At 41.5% G+C, this 23445-nt stretch overlaps 1 protein-coding gene across 2 annotated transcripts in view; it reads right to left on the reverse strand.

The window, feature by feature from the left end:
* golga5 (golgin A5) overlaps positions 1-23445 on the reverse strand; it is a 44064-nt gene that overhangs the window by 14944 nt on the left and 5675 nt on the right. For both annotated transcript variants that reach the window (XM_087989687.1, XM_087989688.1), the window contains exons 3-7: positions 18474-18695; positions 16608-16827; positions 9587-9710; positions 4330-4533; positions 1471-1641 (exon numbers count right to left, since the gene is read on the reverse strand). In XM_087989687.1, coding sequence (XP_087845813.1) covers positions 1471-1641; positions 4330-4533; positions 9587-9710; positions 16608-16827; positions 18474-18695 — 941 coding nt within the window. The remainder of the gene's footprint in view (positions 1-1470; positions 1642-4329; positions 4534-9586; positions 9711-16607; positions 16828-18473; positions 18696-23445) is intronic.

The raw sequence follows: 23445 nt of genomic DNA on the forward strand, positions 1-23445 counted from the left end.
ATGGGTAGATTGATTCAGGAAAACTTGCTGCTTACATGAACCTGATTCTGAATAATTGATTTTTGAAAAATACAGATAGTCATACCTTTAAACAATTTGTGCCATACAGCTTAACTTCATATTAAAACAATCTCATATGCACATTAAAATAAAACACTCTCCTCACTCACTGGAAATGGTACAGTTTCCAACTTGACAGCTTGTGCATCTGTACAAGGCCACACAAAAATTTCAGACTTGTAACTTATCTGAATTCTACCGATGGACTGTGAACGCCAAATTATTGTTTTTGCTGAAACTCATTTGTTTTAGACAGTGAAACACTGGCTAGCTTATTTTCTTGCACATAATTCTCCAACATATGACATCACTGGAAAGACTAGCATCTACTGATCATCTCTAGTTGTCACAATAGAGTGGTGGTGGGTCTTCTGCAATAATCACTACAAAGTGAGTGGCTTGCTAGGAAAATTATCAAAGCAGTTAATATCTACCTAAACTGAATCAAGTGAACATAGGAGTGTTTAAAGTGCCACCTGATTTTCAGACAAGAAGCACGTGGACAACGGCTGAAAGTCACCAATGACCACACTCTCCTGCACCAAAGTGCCTCCCAGATAGATACTGAGACAGAGAAAACAGGGTCAGGAGTAGGCTGATCAGTCCTTTGAGGCTGATGCATCATTTGATATGATCATGGTGGATCATCCAACTCAATACTCTGTTCTGGCTTTCTCCTCATACCCTTTAATCACTTTAGTCATAAATATATCTAATTCCTTCTTGAAAGCATTCCAAGTTTTGGCCCAACTATTGAAGCAGAGAATTCCTCAGGCTCACTCTCTCAGTGCGGGAATTTCTCATCTCAGGCCTACTCTGTATCTTTTGGCTGTAAACCTGAGGTCTGGACTTCCCAGTCATTGGGTATAGGTGAAAGTGAGGATTGCAGATGCTGGAGATCAGAGACAAGACTGAAGTGGTGCTGGAAAAGCACACGTCAGGCAGCATCAAAGGAGCAGGAAGACAGACGTTTTGGGCCGGAGCCCTTCATCAGGGACCATTCCTGATGAAGGGCTCCTGCCCAAAATGTTGATTTTCCTGCTCCTCGGATGCTGCCTGATCTGCTGTGCTTTTCCAGCACCACTCTAATTTAGTCATTGGGAATATCCTGCTTGTATGTACCCTAGTTCTTCTGGAATTTGATAGATTTCTATGATGTACACTCTCATTCTTCTGAAATCCATTAAATATAGTCCAGATTAATGAAGTCTCTTGACATATATCAGGCCTGTAATCCATGATATCAGTCTGGAAAACCTTTGTTGCACTTCTTCCATAGCCAGAACATCCATCCATAGGTAAGGGGTCAAATTCTTGTCTGAGCACTTTGTTCAAGGACTGCTAAAGCTAACAACAAAGTGTAATTTTTTGCAAGAATATTACAGCTGTTGGAAGTAGATAATCGATTACCTGCAGTTCCACCCTCAGCTGCTGAATGTGACCCAGCAATTTTTGGACTTCTTCACGTTGCATGTCACGCTCATGCCGCAGTTCTTCCAGTTCCATGGTGCTTACAGCATGGCTTTCTAAACCTTCGATTCCAGAACCTTCTTTGAGGCTGTTAATCAGTTTTTCTTTGGACTGTGGAAACAATGTGTATTAATACTTAACAACAAATTTATTTATTGTTGTTTCAGAATTATAATCCATTTACTGCAGATCACTGTATAAATCTACTTCATAATCATCAGTACGTCTCAAATCCACAAAACACGTTCATAACTTCAATGGGAAGTACAATAATCAAATTTTAATCTTTCTGATTAAACTTTGATAAGTTCTATTCAAAATAGTTAAAATGGATCATTAAAAAAAGGCAATACGTTAATTTATATTCAAGAATCTGACTTAAAATTGGTCATTGCTGGTAATAAACTACAGAAGTAAAATGATGGAGATGATACAAACATGGAAACCGATTAAGCTACACAATTTATTTTTGCTCCCAAAGCACACTTTTGCCATCTACTGACCAAGGTTAAATTCTGTAAAGCAACAGCAAAATTTTGTTTAAAAAGTATTCACACTCAAATATAAACATGAAAATTAACTAGTATTTTATAATCATGTCTATGAATAAAGAACATTAAAACTGTGGAAGTGATGTCTCTTGGTCTAAAGGAGACCTGGCAATTTGTTACAGCTTTTCAACTGCAGCTGACTTATATTCATTCTCTTGCACTTTTCACTTCTATGTTGTTTCTTATTGAATAATTATCCCAAGACTCTCTAAAAGTGATAATCTCTGCCTCAATAGCCGCTAATATTCTGCAATAGCATTGGTGAAAACATTTTCTGTTCCTACAATAATAATTCCAAACGATGTCCCATTTTGCACGAACTTTTTGCTTTCAAGATATGACAGAAACAAGCTCTTTTTGCAGAGTCTGTTGTCTGGGACTTAAATGTCAAATCGTGTCTTGACACCGTAGATTTAATGGAAAGCAATGGCCTAGTGGTACTATCATTGGACTAATCCAGGCAATATTCCGGGAACTCTGGTTTGAATCTTACCATAGCAGATGGTGGAATTTAAAAATCAATAAAAACGTGGAATATAGAGGCTAACAACTGTGAAACCATTGTTAATTGCTCAAAAAACCTATTGGTTCACTAATATCCTTTGGGATGGAAACTGATACCTTTTCCTCATCAGGCCTACATGTGACTCCAGACCCACAGCTGTCACAAAGCTAGTCCTTTTTCCAGAAGCTGTTCCTTTTCTCAAGGATACTGTGTCCTTGGTTTTTTTTTCTCAGAGGGGTTATAAAGCAATACGGGCTCCAAATCGACTGGTTTGGTACAGAGATGAAAGGACTTACTGAGAGACCTTTTTTGTTTATATGTAAACAGACGAGACTTGAGGCCAAAGCTTTCATGTTTTACAAGTAACCTGTTTAATGAAACAGGAGGGGTCAGTCCTGGAAGCTGAATTATTGTTGTTAGTTCAGTTGCAGCAAGGGATGAGTGAAACAAGCTGAATTCTTGTTGTGAGTTCAGTTGCAGCAGGGGATGGGTGAAACAAGCTGAAATTCTTGTTGTGAGTTCAGTTGCAGCAGGGGATGGGTGAAACAAGCTGAATTCTTGTTGTGAGTTCAGTTGCAGCAGGGGATGGGTGAAACAAGCTGAAATTCTTGTTGTGAGTTCAGTTGCAGCAGGGGATGGGTGAAACAAGCTGAATTCTTGTTATTAGTTCAGTTGCAGCAGGGGATGGGTGAAACAAGCTGCTGAACTCTCTCTCCTTCTGCCCTTCTAACTTCGACCTGTAAGCCTCAGAGTAAAACTGAAACAATGTTTAAGGAATTTGTTTATTGGGACTGTTGCGTACTTTCGGAACAGCATAATTAAGTCTAGTTTGGATAGACTGAGTTCTGTGGGAATCTATATTCTGTTCTGTGTGTTTCATTCTGTAACTTTGTGAATACATTTTTGTCTGTTTGAAAACCTAGTCAACCTAGATAACTTATTCTGGGTAATTTTCACTGTACATTTACCGAAACAAATAGCAAAGTTACAGTCTGGGCTGCCTGCTGAGGAATGTTTTGAGTTGTCTGGCCTAGTCCAGAACACAGCAGTGTGGTTGACTTTGAACTGCCCTCTAGGCAATTAAGAAAGGGCATGAAAAGCTATCCCAACCATCAATAACCACATCCCACAAATGAATTTTAAAAAAATTAAGTGACCAACTTTGCTGCAAACATAGGACTTCTGCATTCCTTGGGGATACTTTGCTATAGTTGTACCAGACTTTGATAAGACATCTAGAATACAGTGTACAGTTTTGATCTGCTTATTTATAAAATGCACTAGCAGTTCAGAGAAAGTTCATTTGACTACTTCCTCGGATGAAAGAGCTACCTTATGAGGAAAGGTTTGACAGGTTGTGTCTGCATCCACGGAAGTTCAGAAGACTAAGAGGTGATCTTATTGAAACATACAAAAAACATGCTTTTCCCTTGGGAGAAAGACTAGAACTAGAAGGGGCATTCCATTTCGGAGAGAGTTGAAGAAAAATATTTTCAAGATTGCAAGATTGTGAACGTCTTCCACAAAGAGAAGTGGAGGTGGGATCAGTGAAAATTGTTAAGGCAGAGTTAGCTTTTTTTCTGACTAACAATGGAGTTCAAACAGTAATAGGGGTGGACAGGAAAGTGCAGTTGAGGCGACAATCAGACTAGCCATGATCTTGTCAGGCGGCAATGTAGGCTTGAGGGGCCGAAAGTCATACCCCCACGTCAAATTTCAATTTTCACATAACCTTGTTCACACCTGAAGAATTCTGGTAGCCTTTTGTTTGTAGTCCATTAATTCCTGTTTAGCCAAATCCAAACTGGTCTTAACAGTTTTGAGCTTTTGCTGCTGATCATCTGCCCTCTTCTTCTCTTCAATCACCTTTCTCTCAGACGCAGTCAGTGTTTCTGCAAGACTTTGGCGTTCAAGCTCCACCTTATTGAGTCTAGCTGCAAACTCATTCTGAAAAGAAGGTACAAAAGACGTGTTTCAGCTCATCTCAAACATTTTATACAATCCTGAGAAAAGACCAGGTTAATTTTAATAATTTTTATGGTTTATAGGTAAAGAAAGTATTGCTAAAGGAGATCTGGAAATAAAATTATATTGTATGCATCACACCTAATGAAAAAGGGATACTCCATATTAAGTCCCAGCAATTATTCATGCTCAGGTATCTAAAGGAAATAAATTTGTATCCATTTCTTACTCATTGACCAGGGAGAAGAGAAGTTTGAATAGATATGTGAAAAATATATTCATTTTATGTTTATTACTCAAGAGTTCTGTGAATTAAGATGACAAAGAGTGTGAAGGTGAACTGAGAAGAGGCTAAGTAAAGCTAAGGCATTCCAAGATCTTTTTTGCAAGTTCAGTAAGCATAGATACTTCCATAAGTTCAACCATCATAGATGATAAATTAATCATTTGTAGAGTTAGGCAATAGCTAGGGCAGAGCTGAAAAATGTGTTGCTGGAAAAACGCAGCAGGTCAGGCAGCATCCAAGGTGCAGGGGAATCGACATTTCGGGCATAAGCCCTTCTTCAGGAATGAGGAAGGTGTGCCAAGCAGGCTAAGATAAAAGGGAGGGAGGAGGGACTTGGGGGAGGGGCGTTCGAATGCGATAGGTGGAAGGAGGTTAATGTGAGGGTGATAGGCCAGAGAGGGGGTGGGGGCGGAGAGGTCGGGAAGAAAATTGCAGGTCAAGAAGGCGGTGCTGAGTCCGAGGGTTGGGACTGAGATAAGGTGGGGGGAGGGGAAATGAGGAAGCTGGAGAAATCTGCATTCATCACTTGTGGTTGGAGGGTTCCTAGGCGTAAGATGAGGTGGTCTTCATCCAGGCGCCGTGTCACCATGATCTGGCGATGGAGAAAGCCAAGGACCTGCATGTCCTTGGCGGAGTGGGAGGGGGAGTTAAAGTGTTCAGCCACGGGGCGGTTGGGTTGGTTGGTGCGGGTGTCCCAGAGGTGTTCTCTGAAACGTTCCGCATATAGGTGGCCTGTCTCCCCAATGTAGAGGATGCCACATCGAGTGCAGCGGATGCAGTAAATGACGTGTGTGGAGATGCAGGTGAATTTGTGACGGATATGGAAGGATCCCTTGGGGCCTTGGAGGGAAGTGAGGGGGGAGATGTGGGCGCCACCTCCAAACAAACCCCACCCCCAAGGATATATTTCCCTCCCGTCCCCTATCAGCGTTCCGGAAAGACCACTCCCTCTGCAAATCCCTCGTCAGGTCCACACCCCCCACCAACCCAAACTCCACTCCTGGCACCTTCCCCTGCAATCGCAAGAAATGCAAAACTTGCGCCCACACCTCCCCCCTTACTTCCCTCCAAGGCCCCAAGGGATCCTTCCATATCCACCTCAAATTCACCTGCACCTCCACACACATCATTTACTGCATCCGCTGCACCCGACGTGGCCTCCTCTACATCGGAGAGACAAGCCGCCTACTTGCGGAACGTTTCAGAGAACACCTCTGGGACACCCTCTCCAACCAACCCAACTGCCCCGTGGCTGAACACTTTAACTCCCCCTACGCCAAGGACATGCAGGTCCATGGTAACACGACGCCTGGAGGAAGAGCGCCTCATCTTCCGCCTAGGAACCCTCCAACCATAATGGATGAATGCAGATTTCTCCAGCTTCCTCATTTCCCCTTCCCCCCAGCTTATCTCAATCCCAACCCTCGGACTCAGCACTGCCTTCTTGACCTGCAATCTTCTTCCTGACCTCTCTGCCCCCACCCCCTCTCCAGCCTATCACCCTCACCTTAACCTCCTTCCACCTATCACATTCCCAACGCCCCTCCCCCATGTCCCTCCTCCCTACCTTTTATCTTAACCTGCTTGGCACATCTTCCTCATTCAGAAGAAGGGCTTTTGCCCGAAACATCGATTCCCCTGCTCCTTGGATGCTGCGTGACCTGCTGCGCTTTTCTAGCAACACATTTTTCATCTCTGATCTCCAGCATCTTCAGTCCTCACTTTCTCCTAATAGCTAGAGCAGGAGGAACTAGAATTTGCCCAAAAAAATGTTATATCGGTTTTCTCTATTTAAATAAATTACTAATTTGGGCAGCACGGTGGCACAGTGGTTAGCACTGCTGCCTCACAACACCAGAGACCTGGGTTCAATTCCCACCTCAGGCGACTGACTGTGTAGAGTTTGCACATTCTCCCTGTGTCTGCATGGGTTTCCTCCGGGTGCTCCGGTTTCCTCCCACAGTCCAAAGATGTGCAGGTCAGGTGAATTGGCCATGCTAAATTGTCCGTAGTGTTAGGTAAGGGGTAAATGTAGGGGTATGGGTGGGTTGCGCTTCGGCGGGTCGGTGTGGACTTGTTGGGCCAAAGGGCCTGTTTCCACAGTGTAAAGTAATCTAATTTCCAGATATGAAAAATAGGTTTTAGATTAGATTAGATTATTTACAGTGTGGAAACAGGCCCTTTGGTCCAACAAGTCCACACCGATCTGCCGAAGCGCAATCCATTTAGAATCATTCACCTAACACTATGGGCAATTTAGCATGGCCAATTCACCTAAGCTGCACATTTTTTGGACTGTGGGAGGAAACCGGAGCATCCGGAGGAAACCTACGCAGACACGGGGAGAATGTGCAAACTCCACACAGAGTCGTCTGAGGCAGGAATTGAATCCGGGTCTCTGGCGCTGTGAGGCAGCAGTGCTAACCACTGTGCCACCGTGCAACTCACTAATACAATACATGTGCATTTTTGTTTTACATTTGTCTCCCTACTTTATTATTGAATGATGAAATGTAGAACTTAAAACAATACTGGTCAAGTCAACTCACTAATAGGGAGAGTGGAAAGTTGGCAGGTGACAGCCATATCTTTTCCTTCACCACAGGCTTTGCAAACTGCATACCCCCACTCATATTTGCTCTACATATACAGCATCCAGAAAATATAGTACATGAAAAAAATAAGTATTCTGAATGAATAAAATTGTCACTCTTTATTCGGTTTCTTTCTGCAATGGCAAACAAGCTATTGGACATGAATTGGATTAGTAGTACAAGGATTAATCCACTTAGAAAAATCTTTATTTGAGAGTCGAATTCTCAAAAGAATGATTTCTAAATTTTCAGCTTTAGATGTTTGAAAAGCAATATAGATCATGGAATCAGAAAGGTCTACAGGAGAGGAATGGGTTCCAGACCAAGTCTGAGTCAGTCAAAAACCAGTTCTTAACTATTCAAATTCCATTTTACAGGACTTGGCCCATAGTCCTCAATGCCTTGTCATTACAAGTATAAATCTAAACACTTAAATATTGAGGGTGTATGCCTCTATCACTTTTATTGGCAGTGAGGTCCCCCCTGAAAACGTTCCTCTGAAAACCATTTTCTTTACCTCCTGCCCCACATCCTAAATCAACACTTCCCAGTCGCTGATCCCTCAATCAACGGGAAACCCTTCCTGTCTATGTCCATATTAAATCTATACATCTCAGTCACGCCCCCCCCCTCAGCCTCCTCTGCTCCAAAGAAAATAATCCTAGTCTGTTCAATCTCTCTTCAAAAAGAAAACTCCGTAGCCCAGGCAACATCTCCTCTGCACCCTTTCCAGTACATTTACAACCTGCTTACAGCGTGCTTTGCAGAACAGCACACCATACTCTAGCCATGGCCTAACCAATGTCTTATACAGTTCCAGCATAACCTCATTGCTCTTAAACACAATGTCTCCGCTAACAAAGGCAAGTATCTTAACCACTTTTATCTAGCTGTCCCGTTAAGGGACAAGGAAACATGTACATCAGGGTCCCTCTGATACTTCGTGCTCTCTAGGGTCCTACAGGTCATAACGCATGTCCTTATCTCAGTGTCCCGATCACGTGCAACGCCTCACACATACAGATCGGATTCCATTTGCCACTGATCAGGCCGTCTATATCCTCTTGTAATCTAAGGCTATTCATCTTACTAATTTTCATATTGTTCATGAACTTACTGATGAACCCTCCTATATTCAAGTTAAAACTTTTATACATATCACAAACAGCAAAGGCCCTCCACACTGATCCTGGCAGAACCCCACTGGATATATGGTTCCAGTCACAAAAACATCCCTCGACCATCATCCACTGCTTCCCGCCACCAGGCAATTGTGGCTCAATTTGTCAAATTTCCTTGGATCGCATGGGCTCTTTCCTTTGCTATCAGTCTCTCATGTGGAGTTTTTACTAGAAGCCTTGTTGAAGTCCGAGCAGACTGCATCAAATACATTGCCCTTATTGACACACCCGGTTACCTTTCAAAGATTACAATCAAATCGATCAGACGTGACTTCCCCTTAACAAAACCATGCTGGCTACTCTTGATTAAGCCCTGCCTCGCCAAGTATAGATTAATTCTGTTCCTCAGAATTGTTTCCAATAGTTTCCTCACCATGGAGGTTGGACTGACCGACCTGTAATTTCAAGGTTTATCTCTTGCTTCCTTCTTGAATAATGCAACTGCATTGGCTGCCCACCAGCCCTCCAGCACATCTCTTCAGGCCAGACAGGCATGAAATTATCACCAGCATTCTTGCTATTTCATCGCTGGCCTCACTTAACAACCTAGGATACCTTGCATCTGGCCATGGAAACTGATCTGCTTTTAAGCCTGCCAGACCACTCTGAACCTCCTTTCTGATTATGCTAATTTATTTCTGTATATCATAGTCTTTCTCCCGAATTTCTATATCCTCATCATCCCTCTCACTAATGAGCACTGCCACATTTTGGTACTCCATGGACCCTACTCTTTCCATTATTCTTTCACCCTTAATGTACTTATAAAATAACTTAGGATATTCCTGAGGTGGGTGTGAAGAGTTTGACCTGAACGTAGATCTGCAAAATTACTGTGAACTATTGACTCGTAATTAAATCTCTAATGTTAATAAGGCAAATACAGTAGATGCGAGATATCCAAGTTGCATTATCTGTGATGCTCAGCTGCCAAGCCAGTAAAAGGAGTTGGATTTCTTGCCCCCAAAACAAACCTGCATTTGATTGTAACTGTCTTGTTGTCGTTTAAGTGATGATTCTGCTTCCAGAAGCCTCTCTTGCATTGTCTGCAAGGCTTGGTTATGCATGCTGCTCCCTTCAGTATGATCCTGCAGTATTCTTTTGAAAGAAAACCACATTATAAAACTCTTTATGGGGTTTCTCAATGCAACATGTAATAAGCACAGCATCTCTAATTGATTAGGACTTTTGTATTACCTATCTTCTACCTGCAGTTTCTAATTTGGCAGTGTAACAGCCTCATCTAAAACTACCAAATTATAGGCACAGCACTATATTTTACTACAACAAAATTCAAGTATCTAAACAGCAAGACCTTTGATAATTGGCTGTTTTAGGTGGTGCAGAATGTTCTTTTTCTTTTGGGAACGCAAGGCTGAATCCAGTGCAAAGTCATTAAATTGTCTCATGTCCAGTACTACAATAAGTGAGATTAACTGAGCTCAACCCAACACTCAATGGGATATCAATTGTATGAGACAAGAATAAAATTATTGATAAATTGTCATGGTTTTACACAGTTCTTTGTCTATTTGAAGAATGTATTTTATCTAAATTGTTGCTTCTAACAAATCGCTGACTGCCTGTTTAGTATCTGCGATCACAAGCCACCCTCACCTGCCACTCAAGGTATAAGTTACTGCTTCCCAGCTTCTCAACTTTACATTGGAGAAGTTGGGAGGCAGCAGGCTTAGATTGTAATTAAATGCGCATTAAGTAATTCTTAAAGCAAGAGGAAGTCACTGTGGCATTGGGATATTTTAGAATACAACAGACAGTTAAATGGAAAAGTTAGAATAATTGGTAGCAGGATGCATCATGGAAATTGTAGAAATATGAGACAGCAATTGAGTGTGTCTTTGTGAGGCCTTTGAGAGAGATTTAGAAAGGAACAATGGAGTAAGAAAAGGGCTGGAGTAAGTTCACCTACAATGCCCATTTGTGCTCTTTACACTTGGATAAGGACGAAAGGGAGCTGCTGGAATTTGTCAAAAAAAAAAGCTGTAGTGTAAGAACGATTGCAGCTTCCCCAATACAATGCATAACAAGGGAAAAAGGATTATGGGTAGGCCCAGCATTACAAATGGACAACTGGATATTGATTCTGAGGCGATCATGAAATGGACTGCATCCTCGGGTTATCAAAATCTAAACATGCCAAACAGAAATCTGCGAACGTACAGTAGTGGAGACTATCGTTCAAGACAGGCAAGTAACCTTAGGAACACAATTGAGGGGGTTTCCCCCTATTCCACTTCTCTGATATCTGAATCCAAACTGGATTATAATACCAGTCAGGACAGGGCAAGGACAGAGGCACAAAAGGTGGGTGAAGAACCCTTGGATGGTTAAGGAAGAGATCAAGACATTGCACAAGTCCTTTTTCCCCAGTTAAGTTAAAGAAGTCCCCTGTGAAAATTGTATTTTATTCAGAGTGTTCCTCTGACAGGTAATAATAGCATCACTTACATTTAATTGAAGAACATAATAAAACAAAAGGTAATCTGAAAGTAAAAGACTTAAACTGCTTTGATTCTTAGCATTTATAAAGTAAATTTGTCTGCGAATAGTATGAACCTAAGTTTTTTTTAAGACATTGTAAAAACAAAAAGATGATTTCTTACTGTAAAAGACCTGCTCTCAAAACATAATTGAGTTGCATTTAGACGATATCCAATTTGAACTTAGAATTTGGAATGAGAAATATTTTGTTTTTAAAAGTTGGTTGTTAAAGCAACTTAACAAAATTGTTTTTAAGACAACAGAAATGTTAAAAGTCTGTTTGAGACGTGAAGCCAGGGATGGGTGGAGTGCTCATCCTGACTTTGTCTTTTTTTCTGTTGATTTAAGGATCATTTCCATTTTTTTTTCTGGCCTAAGGCTAGGGCACAGTCTGGGTTTGAAGGAGCTGTGAAGGAGGGGATGAGTAGGGTGAGTGACTCCTATGGGGATGGGGAAGAGTTTTCCATTCAACGTTTTATAATTGGTTTTCTTTGTAGTTTTTTGATAGTAGTAGATGTTTATAGTTATGATAGAGTAGTTTTTGTAGATATAGTTCTTCGACTCTATGAGTCTTTATTTACTTGTGCTCGGCACTTTGTAAGCAGGGCTGTCCGTCCCAGAGGTTCAAGAGTCTCTGAAAGGGGATATGGCTAAGTGTCTTATTAAATGGTGCACCTGGAACATCAAGGGAAGTCTTCGCCTGTTAAAAGGAAAAAAAGTGCTTTCTAGCCTTAAGAGGGAAAGGGTTGATATCACTTTGTTGCAGGAAACCCATCTTGATGATGGCATACACCTGAAATTACAACAGGGGTGTTATGACCGGGTATTTTTTTCATCCTTTACAACTAAAAGTAGGGGAATGGCGGTACTTATCTAGAAAAATCTTCTGTTCATATTATTAGAGGTGAAAGGTGAGCAGGGACGGTTTATGATACTTAAAGCCCTGATACATGGGGAGGAATATGGAATTCTAAATGTCTACTGTCCTCCAGCGCATCCCCTCAAATTTTTGATTAGTGCTTTCTCTAAGCTGAGTGCTTTTGGAACATGGCACATTATTATAGGGGGGATTTTAATTGTCTTTTGGATCAGACAGTGGACAGGATGCCTTGTGGGCCCCCAACTATTTCTTCGCAGGCTAAGCAGGTGGTTGACTTAGGCAAGGAGTTGGGGCTGGTGGACATTTGCAGATGGCTTCACCCTACCGGCAGGGATTTCACCTTTTTTTCAAACTCACATAAATGTCACACAAGGATTGACCTCTTCCTGGGCTCCCTTGGCCCTTCTGGATTCAATTATGGGTTGTAAAACTGAGAATATAGCTATCTCTGATCACACAGCAGTATATTTGGAGGTTAAGGCCAAGAGTGAGGGGCTAGGTTTGCAGCACTGGAGTTTGGACCCTTTTCTCCTTAAGGATTCCAAATTTGTGGAATACTTTTTGAAGGAGTTTCAGGAATTCTTGACTATCAACTCAGGCACGGCTATGGAAGACTGCTAAGGCCTTTATGAGGGGATTAGCTATTTCCTATTCAGCTAGCCGGAAATGACAGAAGGAGGAACAGCAGCGTCTACTTGAGACGCGGTTGAAAGCCGTCGAGGAGGCACATTTTGCATGGCCTTCGGCGACTAAGCTACAGCGAATCACAGCCCTCCGGGCTACCTTGAATTCAATACTGACACAAAACGCAAAGAAAGAACTTGCTTTTGGTAGACAAAAGCTGTTTGAATATGGGGATAGGCTAGAGAAGTATTTAGCGTACCTGACTAGGAAAAAGCGTGCTCCCCAACCCATTACTGCAATCAGAGACAGCGCCGGGGTCCTTAGATATGATGCTAAAAAGATTAATGAGGCTTTTCGGAGCTTTTACTCTGAATTGTATTGGACTGAAGGTTGTGAGGACTACAGGGCTAAAATGGAGGCTTTTTTTAAGAATGTGGACCTTCCAGGGGTAACCCTGGAACAGGCCTCTCTCATTAATGCCCCCTTGACAGTTCAGGAAATACAGGAGGCAACTAAACAACTTAAGTGGGAAAGCTCCTGGCCCTGATGGTCTCCCATCAGTTTTATAAGGAGTTTATAGGGATTCTGTCAGGGCTGATGTTGGAGATGTACAATCACTCCTATATGCATGAATGCCTACCACCATCTTTAAGAGAAGCTAATATTTTCGTAATTCTTAGGAAGGGGAAGGTTCCTGAGGATTGTGCCTCATACAGGCTCATCTCTCTATTAAATTCAGATTTCAAGATTCTGGCACTGAGATTGGAAAAGGTGTTGCCCCATATTGTTAAAGAGGACCAGACAGGCTTTATAAAGGGCCGTAGGTCCTCTAACAATTTTAGATGTTTGCTGAATATGGTCCAGGTTTGTCAGCAACAATCGATTCAGGGGTTGGTGATTTCCTTAGATGCACAGAAAGCATTTGACCGAGTGGAATGGCTTTATTGGGTTGGGTTGGGTGGGTGGAGGTTTTATATCGCCACCCTCTGGCCGGTAAGGCTGCCCCCCTCACCATTGTTATTTACATTGGTGATTGAGCCGCTGGCAGAGGCCATTCGTCAGAACGTCCATATAACCGCTCCAGAAGTGGGATCGAGGGCACACAAGATTACATTGTACGTGGATGATGTCCTTCTGTTTTTATCGAACCCGATGACCTCAATACCCTATTTGATACAATGTATCAATTAATTTGGAGCTATTTCAGGATATAAGATTAACTTTGCAAAATCGGAGGCTATGCCTTTGGGGAACCTCAAGGATGTGCCAGAAGTGGGCGGCACAGTGGCACTGCTGCCTCACAGTGCCAGAGACTCGGGTTCAATTCCCGCCTCAGGCGACTGACTGTGTGGAGTTTGCACGTTCTCCCCGTGTCTGTGTGGGCTTCCTCCGGGTGCTCCGGTTTTCTCCCACAATCCAAAGATGTGCAGGTCAGGTGAATTGGCCATGCTAAATTGCCCGTAGTGTTAGGTAAGGGGTAAATGTAGGGGTATGGGTGGGTTACGCTTCGGCGGGTCGGTGTGGACTTGTTGGGCCGAAGGGCCTGCTTCCACACTGTAATGTAATGTAATGTAATCTAAATCTAATCTAATGTAATGTAATCTAATCTAATCAAGTTGAAGGTGGCCCTCAGTTCCCTTTTAAATGGTCACGGGCAGGGTTCCGATACCTAGGCATTTTTATTACCCCCAAGTTTGATCTGTTATTTCAGAGATGGAAAGCTCTCTCAATTTCATGGCTGGGCCAAATATCTCTCATCAAGATTAATGTTCTTCTTCGTTTGCTTTATCCCAAGCGCATGCTCCCTATAACGTTTCCCAAGTCACCGCTGTGGAAGCTTATGGGCTGTTTTGGTCCCTTTGTCTGGATGTAGGTTTGCTCGCCTGAGGCCCACTGAAGATGTTACCTAGTAGGGTGACGAAACGTCTGGAAATGAACCTCCCAGCTCAGCAAGCAAATCTACATCCATAGCTGTTCTGTATTCTGTGGGTTTTTTTGCTTTTCTTTCTTTTTTTTGATCTATTAGTTATTTACTTATTTATTGGTGTTGCTTTGCATAGTGTTAGGGTTTGTTTTGTATTATAGGGTCAGTTAGTAATTAGTAGACAGTAGTTGTATTGTAATTTATGTTTTTTTTTTCTTTTTATTATACTGAAATTTGTTATTGGTTGCATTTTTCAATAATTGTATATGTTTGTAAAGTTAAAAAAATTTGCTAATAAATATATTTGCAAAAAAAAAAGTATATTTGAAATTCACAAGGTTGACAGTTTAAAAAAAATTAAAGGGATACCTTGAATCACCCAAAAATCAACAGGAACCCAGTTTACAACCAAAGTTTCAATCACTTTCATGTTGTCAATTACAATGGATTGGCTATCACTTAATATCCCCCTCAGAACATAGCCCTTGCCATCCATTAACTTGTTGTAGTTGGTCACAAGATTTGAAAGAGACATTGTTGAGACATGACTTTTCTCCTCTGTAAAGAGTATTGCCCAAACAGCTTGCATTTCCACTTGCCCACTCAAAACAGTGGCTATCTCCAAAACATTTTGGTTTAGTCTCTGTGCACCTATAGTAACTTATCCTTTGAGGATTTTTTACTATTGCTTCATGTTGCTCATTTAAAACTGTTGCTTTCTATCAGACATTTAAATTATACATCAAGTTTTCCACTCCTTTCCTCCCTCAGCACTAAGCAACTTCTCACTTTCAAATCATTTCAACCTCCTTTTCAACTCTTCTTGCTTTCTCTTTGAAGTTTATGTCTCTCCTTTCTTTAAAATCTCTCCATCAAAACATATTTTTCTGTACAGCCATCTCATGATCCCTGCTATCACATTCGCTACACGTATTGGAACTGTTAAATGGACAAGAAGATATCTAATCACTGTTATATTCCTACTCACATTCATCTTCTCAATTTCATTTATTTCTGTAGAGTTCTGGACAAAGAATTTTCCATCCGATCACTTACTAACCTGCTTTGAAATTTTAAGCCTTTGAACTACAATTTATAATTACATTTATGAAGCTATTAATTTATAAAATCACAGTTTCCAAGGCCTTTGAAGACCCCCTTACACATACACAACCATATTTTCCCAAGTATACACCTTATCACCATTCAAGTCCAAATGAGGCACAGTTGAGTATCTCTGGTGCACAACTGGTTTAGTCATCTATCATCAGATCTGGCAGAACCATGTCAAGCATTTACAGATCCCACTTCCCATTTCTCTTTCACTCACTGTCCAAAGATAATCCAATAAAACCTAGATACAGCCTGGCTTCTCTTCTCCAGCTCAGACCATCCTCCATTTCTTATCACCCTCCTCCAGTAAGGTTAGGAGCTCTGACTTTCTTCCCCTCCCATAGACCACTGGGTCAAGTTTCCAAATGCTTGCCAATGCCCTCAGCCCTCTTTCTCTAGATTCTCTCTCTTCTTTCCCATGCTCTGTCCAAGCTGACCTTGCTCCTGAAAATCCTATTCTGACCCAAACATTAACCACACCTTCCCTTTCTGGGACCCAAGCTGGAAAACGGTTCATGGATCCCTTTTCTCAGGTCCTGTTCCAACATCTTCCTCAAATCTGACATCATTACATTTTCTGTCAAAAAATAAAAGCCACTTTTAGCTCCCTTCTTCCTTGAAGACAACCAGCCTATCTCCAGAGTCCCATTCTGCAATATCACTGAACACTTTGGTGCTTCCCAAATACATGCCCACCAATCAGGTTTCCTGCCCCATTCAAATGAAATAATCCTTGTCAAATTACATTTTTTTTGCAACCATGACTAAAATCTTTCCCTCCTTGTCCATTCTGAGATATCTACAGCTTTTGATGCAATTGACCAAAATATCTACAGTTTTGTCTTCATGTGATGTTTGATCTGGTACTATCAAGTGATTATTCATGGGTTTAGTCCTAGATGGGAAATTAGAATCCAGTAGAAAATGTACATGCCAATAAATTCAATAAAACCTGTTTCTTTCATTCTGGAGTAGCTCCAATGCTTCATTACGTGTCTTCAGAAGCTGATCTGCCTCTTCCAGTCTCACTTTGAGCACAGCCAGCTGAGAATCCTTGGCACCCAGCACCTCATTCAGGTCATCAATCTGGGAACGCAGTTCCCTACCTATCCTGTCGGACTTGGAGTTTTCAGTATTCCATTTTTCAATCTGTTTCCTGGCTTTATTTAACTCTTAAAAACAAAAACATTTAGTAAGAAACGATTAGGCCAAAATACAGACGAGCACATCCAAACAAACAACGGTGAAAATAACTAGCAGTGCAACTAGACTCTAATGGAATATGAATGTCATACATATATAATACTAAGTGAAATGCACATGGCCACACAGCCAGCATTTGTGGTTATAATTATCACAATAAATTAAGGTCTTAGTTTAATAGTATATAGCACAAGATGTGGTATGTAGTATTAGTATATTGGCATAATGGCCATTAGAGTCATTGTCCAGTGGTGTCACTGTCTAGTGTTGTTAATTTGTTGAATATATATGCTCTATATAGGAGTGAAAAAAATTGGCTGCAGCCAATTACTGTCTTCATTACCATTACTCAGCTGAGCTCACTGGCTTAGCATAGGCAACACTCCTGATAGCTGTTTGGAGTCACGGAGAGAATACAGTAAGGGCATTTGATCAGGAAGCCTGAAAGTAAGAATTTCTGCTGAAATGAACATGAAGACAACATTTAAATTTCTCTGCAGGTTTTCAGGCTGACAACTAACACTGTCCAGTCTGGGATAGGGCAGCAGAGATAAATGAATGGAGGAAGGGAGAGCAGGGATGGGAGATGATGGTGGAAATCAAGATGGAAATCATGAGGTGTGGTCTAGAAGTGGAGAAAACATTCCTAGTATACTCAGCTCAAAGAGCACCATTTAAGGTTTGTCTTGCCTCTTGAGATACGGAAACCTGACCAAAATTCAATACAGAACTTCACAAAAATGGAGCACGCAGCTAATTTAAAGATTTCAAATGACCCACCCACGTACCAAGAGCAATTTGATCACCCAGAAGGGAATGAGTTGAGGGTTAACTGAATTACTTTCCATTGTTATTTGTCTACTTCTCTGAACCCACTTGATAACACTTGCATTCATTTTAACTCACCCCAATAAAATCTGAGAGCTTTACTGGAGCATGGCTTAGTGCAATGTCTTGTGATATACTGATCAGCCAACTAATTTTAAAAATGGTTATCCTTCAAATATGATCCAGGTTTCTTTACATTTTAATGTAAGTTGTCAAGTAAGCTGGCCTTCTTTTCTGCTTTTGGTTGTTCTTTGCTTGAATTTGAACAATCTCTCCTGGAACAAAGCTAAGTGATTAAATCAATTGAGCTTTCAGGAGCAAAATATTTCAGTTCAATATTTTTAAACCTGCCTTTGCTCAAGTTCACTTGTGCCACGCATTAGCCTAAATAACAATAATGATTAACGTTCCCTCCAAGGCAGTGCGTGCACAGCAATCAGAACGTGCCATGCAGGGAATAAAGAGGCCAGAACATAAGCAACACCCCTTCAAGATGCATGCATGCGATGCCAGGTATTTATTCTAACGGGGTCAAACAGTGCAAAAAGATGATTGCACACAAACTGAAACTGAAGGAACCTTGATAAGGACTATGAGAGCTTTTCCTTTTCCTGACCCTAAATGATAGATTACATATTTTAAAAAATGCTTTGTGTGACATACAATTAGAAACATATGCCTGGAATCCTGATTATATAATTACCACAAACGGTCTGTTTGTACCCAAGTCGTGGATGCACGTAATGAATGCAATTCTGAGAGTCAAGTGCTAGTATTCCTGTCGTACCTTCTTGTGTTTGCTTTGATCTCTCAATCACTGAAGCCATTTCTTGGTTCAAGGAGGAAACTTCTCCCCGCAGCAGCTGGTTCTCAAGCCGTAGGTTTGATAGCTCAAGTGACTGACTCTCATCTTTAGCTGATAAACTTCTGCTAGCTGTAATACTTGATGCTTGCTCTTTTGAAGGCTCTATTTGGGCATCGTCGCTCATATTAGAGCTTTCTGAGGCACCTGAAAATATTAAAACAATAACCAATAAATGAAAAATTAAGGATAACTTAATTCACACTTTCAAAGACTAGCTTGATTTTTATATGTTATGTCACAACCTCTATCAATAGGTGTAGATAATTCAAAATTCACTGACAGTACAGTAACCTATAGTGGTCCAAAACAGATTTGAACGTTCAAACATCAAGATTATACTTTGCAGCTGTCTGAACAGCTTTACACAATGCAACTGTGAATTGGTAACTGAGGTGTGGGTGGTGCTCTTCGTACCTGACAGGCAATAGTTTTCCTAATTAATTTTAGGAATTGGAAAAAAAGTGTGCTAGCTGAGGCGCTGATCACCATATCCAATTTTCTAATCCATGCCTCCCAGTGGAGTGAAATGCAGTACCATGTTGGAATTTTAAGTCTTGTCAAATTCAGTCTTGCTGAACATTCAACTAGATGAAAAGAAAGTATCATGTACATTCTAAATGCATCCCACTCGGCATCCATGTGTGCTTTAATGTGGTCCAACCATACAGCTTTTAAGAACATAAGAATAAACAGCAACTCCTCTGCCAGTATTTAATTATAAAGTATACATGATCAAATTTTGCAACACATCAATTGGTAGAGAATTTCTGTGCCATTTCAGAACCTACAGATAACTTGTGGGTATGCGGATGGGGGATTTGGCTGCTGCACTGAATCACTTACTTCTTGATTCCTTTATTTTGTCTTGACCATTTTCAGGCCTCTATTCCAGAACCCCCACACTAAAGCTGTTTCCCGATACCTTTACAGCTTCTATTTCACTATCCTATCCAACTGCTAGCCCAAAAGTCGCACAATTCCTTTGCCATCAAGCCAAACTTGAAATTGCCCTGGGAGGGCCCACAGCTTCGCTTGTTAGTGTTCTTAGCATTCTCCTGGTGGAAAACTTAGGTGTCAGTCAACAATTCTATACAAGGTGCAAAGTCTTTCGCACGTTTTCCTACCTTCTACTTTTGCTGATCTTCCTAGCTCCATATCCGTAAGTGGCAAACTCCCACTCCTTTTCATTCCGTTCATCCCTTGCACCATCATAAACAAAGACCCTTGCCATTGTCACATTGGCTGCAATGACATTTTGGCTTTCAACTGAAGTTGTAAGACTATAAGATATAGGAGAAAGTGAAGACTGCAGATGCTGGAGATCAGAGTCGAGTGTGGTGCTGCAAAAGCACAGCAGGTTAGGCAACAACTGAAGAGCAGGAGAATCGATGTTTTGGGCATAAGTCCAGGGCTGTCTGACCTACTGTGCTTTACCAGCACCACACTCTCGACCATAAGATATAGAAGCAGAATTAGGCCATTTGGCCCACCAAGTCTGTTCCACCATTCAATTATGGCTGATATCTCTTTTTCAACCAATACCCTGACCAATCAAGAACCAATCTATTTCTGTCTTAAATACATTCAATGGCTTGGCCTCCACTGCACTCTGTGGTCATGAGTTCCACAGGTTACCCATCCCGAGTAATCCAGCATGGAAACAGGCCCTTTTGCCCAACTAGTCCATGCCGAACAAGCTTCTTAAGCTGAACTAGTCCCATTTGTCAGCATTTGGCCCACATCCCTCTAAACTTTACCTACCCATGCACTTTTAAAATGTTGTAACTGTTCCCGTCTCTACTAATTCCTCTGATAGCTGGTTCCATAAATGCATCACCCTTTGTGATAATAAGTTGCCCCTCAGATCCCTAAGTCTTTCCCCTCACCTTAAACCTATGCCCTATGGTTTTGGACATCGTTATCCTGGGGAAAACATCTTGGCCATTCACCTTATCTATGCCCCTCATGATTTTATTAACCTCAATAAGGTCACCCCTCAGCCTCCATCGCTCTTAGGGAGAAAACTCCCAGCCATTCTGCTTCTCCTTATAACTCAAACCTTCCAGTCTCAGTAACATCCTTGTAAATCTTTTTTGCACCCTTTCCAGTTTCACGATATCCTTCCAAAAGCAGGGTGACTAGAATTGTATGTAGTACTCCAACTGTCTTGTACAGCTGTAACATAACATTCCGACTCCTGTACTCAGTGCTGCGACTGATGAAGACCAGTGTGCCAAATGCCTTCTTCACTACTGTCTACCTGTAATGCCACCTTCAAGGAACTATGTACCTGCATCCCTCATCTCTCTCTCTCTGCTTGACAACACTTCCCAGGGCCCTACCATTAACTATGCAAGTTGTGTCCTGGTTTGTCTCACCAAATGCAAAACCTTGTATTTATCTGAATTAAACTTTATCTGCCATTCCTCGGCCTGATGACCCAGTCAATCAAGGCCCTGTTGTACTCTGAGATAACCTTCTTCACTATCCACTATACCACCAATTTTGGTGTCATCTGCAACCTTACTAACCATGCCTTTTATATTCTCATCCAAATTGTTTATATAAATTACAAACAATAAACCCAGCACTGATAATTGAGCACACTGATGATCACAGGCTCCCAGTCTGAAAAACAACCCCATACCACCACCCTCTGTCTCCTCCCATCAAGACAATTGACTAGCTCTCCATGGACCCCATGTTATCTAACCTTACGAATCAACCGTCCATGCAGAACCTTGTCAATGGCCTTGTTAAGGTCCATGTAAATAATGTCTATCGCTCTGCCTTCATCTATCTTCTTGGTTATCTCTTCTAAAAATGCAATCAAATTTGAGACACACAATTTCCCACATACAAAGCTATGCTGACTATCCCAAACCAGTCCTTGCCTTTCCAAATACTTATAATTCATATTTCTTAAAATCCCCTCCAAAAACTTTCCCATCACTAACATTAGGCCCATCAGTCTGTAGGTCCTGGCTTTTCCTCGGAGCCTTTCTGCTGGCTGAAGAAATTCCTCTTCATCTCAATTCTAAAAGGGTCATCTCTTCACTTTGAAGTTGTGCCCTTGGGTGCAAGACTCTCCTACAAGTGGAAACACCTTTTCCATGTCCACTCTATCATGCCTCTTAGCATCCTGCAGGTTTCAAAGAAATTCTCCCCCCATCCTTCTAAGCTCTATTGAGTACAGACTCACTGTACTCCTCATAGACAAGCACTTCATAAGTTCCTGTGGATCCCCTCGATCACCAGCACACCCTTCCTTTGACATGGGACCCAAAACTGTTCACAATAGTCAAAAGCAGTCTGATCAGAGCCTCATACAGCCTCAGAAGTACATTTCTGCTCTTGTACTCTAACCCTCTTGAAATGAATGCTGACATTGCATTTGACTTCCTAACTACCATGTTAACCTTAAGAGGATCATGAACTAAGACTTGTAAGTCCTTGTGTGTTTCAGATTTCCGAAGCCTTTCCCAGTTTAGAAAATAGTCTACTTAAATGTAAACGCAAATAGTTGTGGTCTCAACACTGACCCCTGCAAAACTCCACTACATCCCTGCTGTCAGCCTTCTGCCAGTCAGCCAATCCTATGCAAGTCAGTAACTTTTCCCCTAACACCATGGGCTCCAATCTTATTTAGCAGCCTCTTGTGTGGCAGCTTATCAAAGACCTTCTAAAAAATCAATTGGATCATGTCCATTAGCTCTTCTTTGTGTAATTTGCTTGTTACCTTCTCAAAGAATTCTAACAGATTTGTCAGACATGATCTTTCCTTGACAAAGCAGTGCTGGCTCCACCCTATTTTACCATGCATTTCCAAGTACTCTGCAATCACATCCTTAATAGAGGACTCAGATCTTACCAATGACCAAGGTCAGGCTAACTGGCTTATAACTTTCCTTGCTTCTGCCTTCCTCCCTTCTTAACCATTTTCCAGTCCTCTTGGACTCTCCCTAACTGCAGTGATTCTTGAAAGATCATCAATGTCTCTATAATCTCCATAGCCTACACGTTCAGAACTCTGGCATATAGTCCATCTGATTTATCCACCTTCAGACCTTTCAGCATCCCCAGCATCTTCTCCGTAGTGATAGCTAATAGACTCATCTCTGTCCTTTGATTTTCTTGAAATTCTGACACCTATTCAGTTCCTATGCCATTTCTTTTTCACCATTTCTACTTCTCCAGTCTCATTTTCCAGCAGTCCAATGTCCAATCATTTACCTTTTAGATATCTAAAGAAAACTCCTACAACTTTTTGTATGACTAGCTCGCTAGCTTCCTCATATTTTATATTCTCCCACATTTTACTTTTTTGGTTATCCTCTGCTAGCTTTAAAAGGTTTTCCACTAATCTTTACCACTTTGTAAGCTTTTGCTTTTATGCTGTGGCTGAGTTCCCTTGTCAGGCATGGTTGCCTCATCCTCTGCCTTGTATGTTTTTTCCCCCCCAAGAAATTCTGCTGTGCCTCCCAAGTTACCCCCAGGAACCCTTGCCATTGCTGCTCCACTATCTTCGCTGCTAGGATCCACTCCCAATCAACTCTGGCCAGCTCCTATCTCATTACCTTTACTCAGTAGGAATACTGTTACATCTGAGTCAATCTTCTTCTCAAACTGCCGGGTGAATTCTATCATATTGTAGTCACTGTCCCTCTAGGAATTCCTTCACCTTCAGCTCCCTAATCAAGTCTGCCTCATTACACACAACTAAATCTGGAATCGCCTGTTCCCTAGTGAGCTCTAACATAAGCTGCTCCAAAAAAAAAAGACGTCTTGCAGACATCCCATGAATTCCTTTTCTTGAGATCTGCTACCAACCTGATTTTCCCAATCCAGCTGAACTCATAGGTAGGAATAACTGGTTTACTGCACTCTCTTTCTG

The sequence above is a fragment of the Chiloscyllium plagiosum genome, unplaced genomic scaffold (assembly GCF_037043375.1).
Source record: "Chiloscyllium plagiosum isolate Xiang-an unplaced genomic scaffold, Cpla_swu_hap1 HiC_scaffold_8, whole genome shotgun sequence".
Taxonomy (NCBI): Eukaryota; Metazoa; Chordata; class Chondrichthyes; order Orectolobiformes; family Hemiscylliidae; genus Chiloscyllium; species Chiloscyllium plagiosum.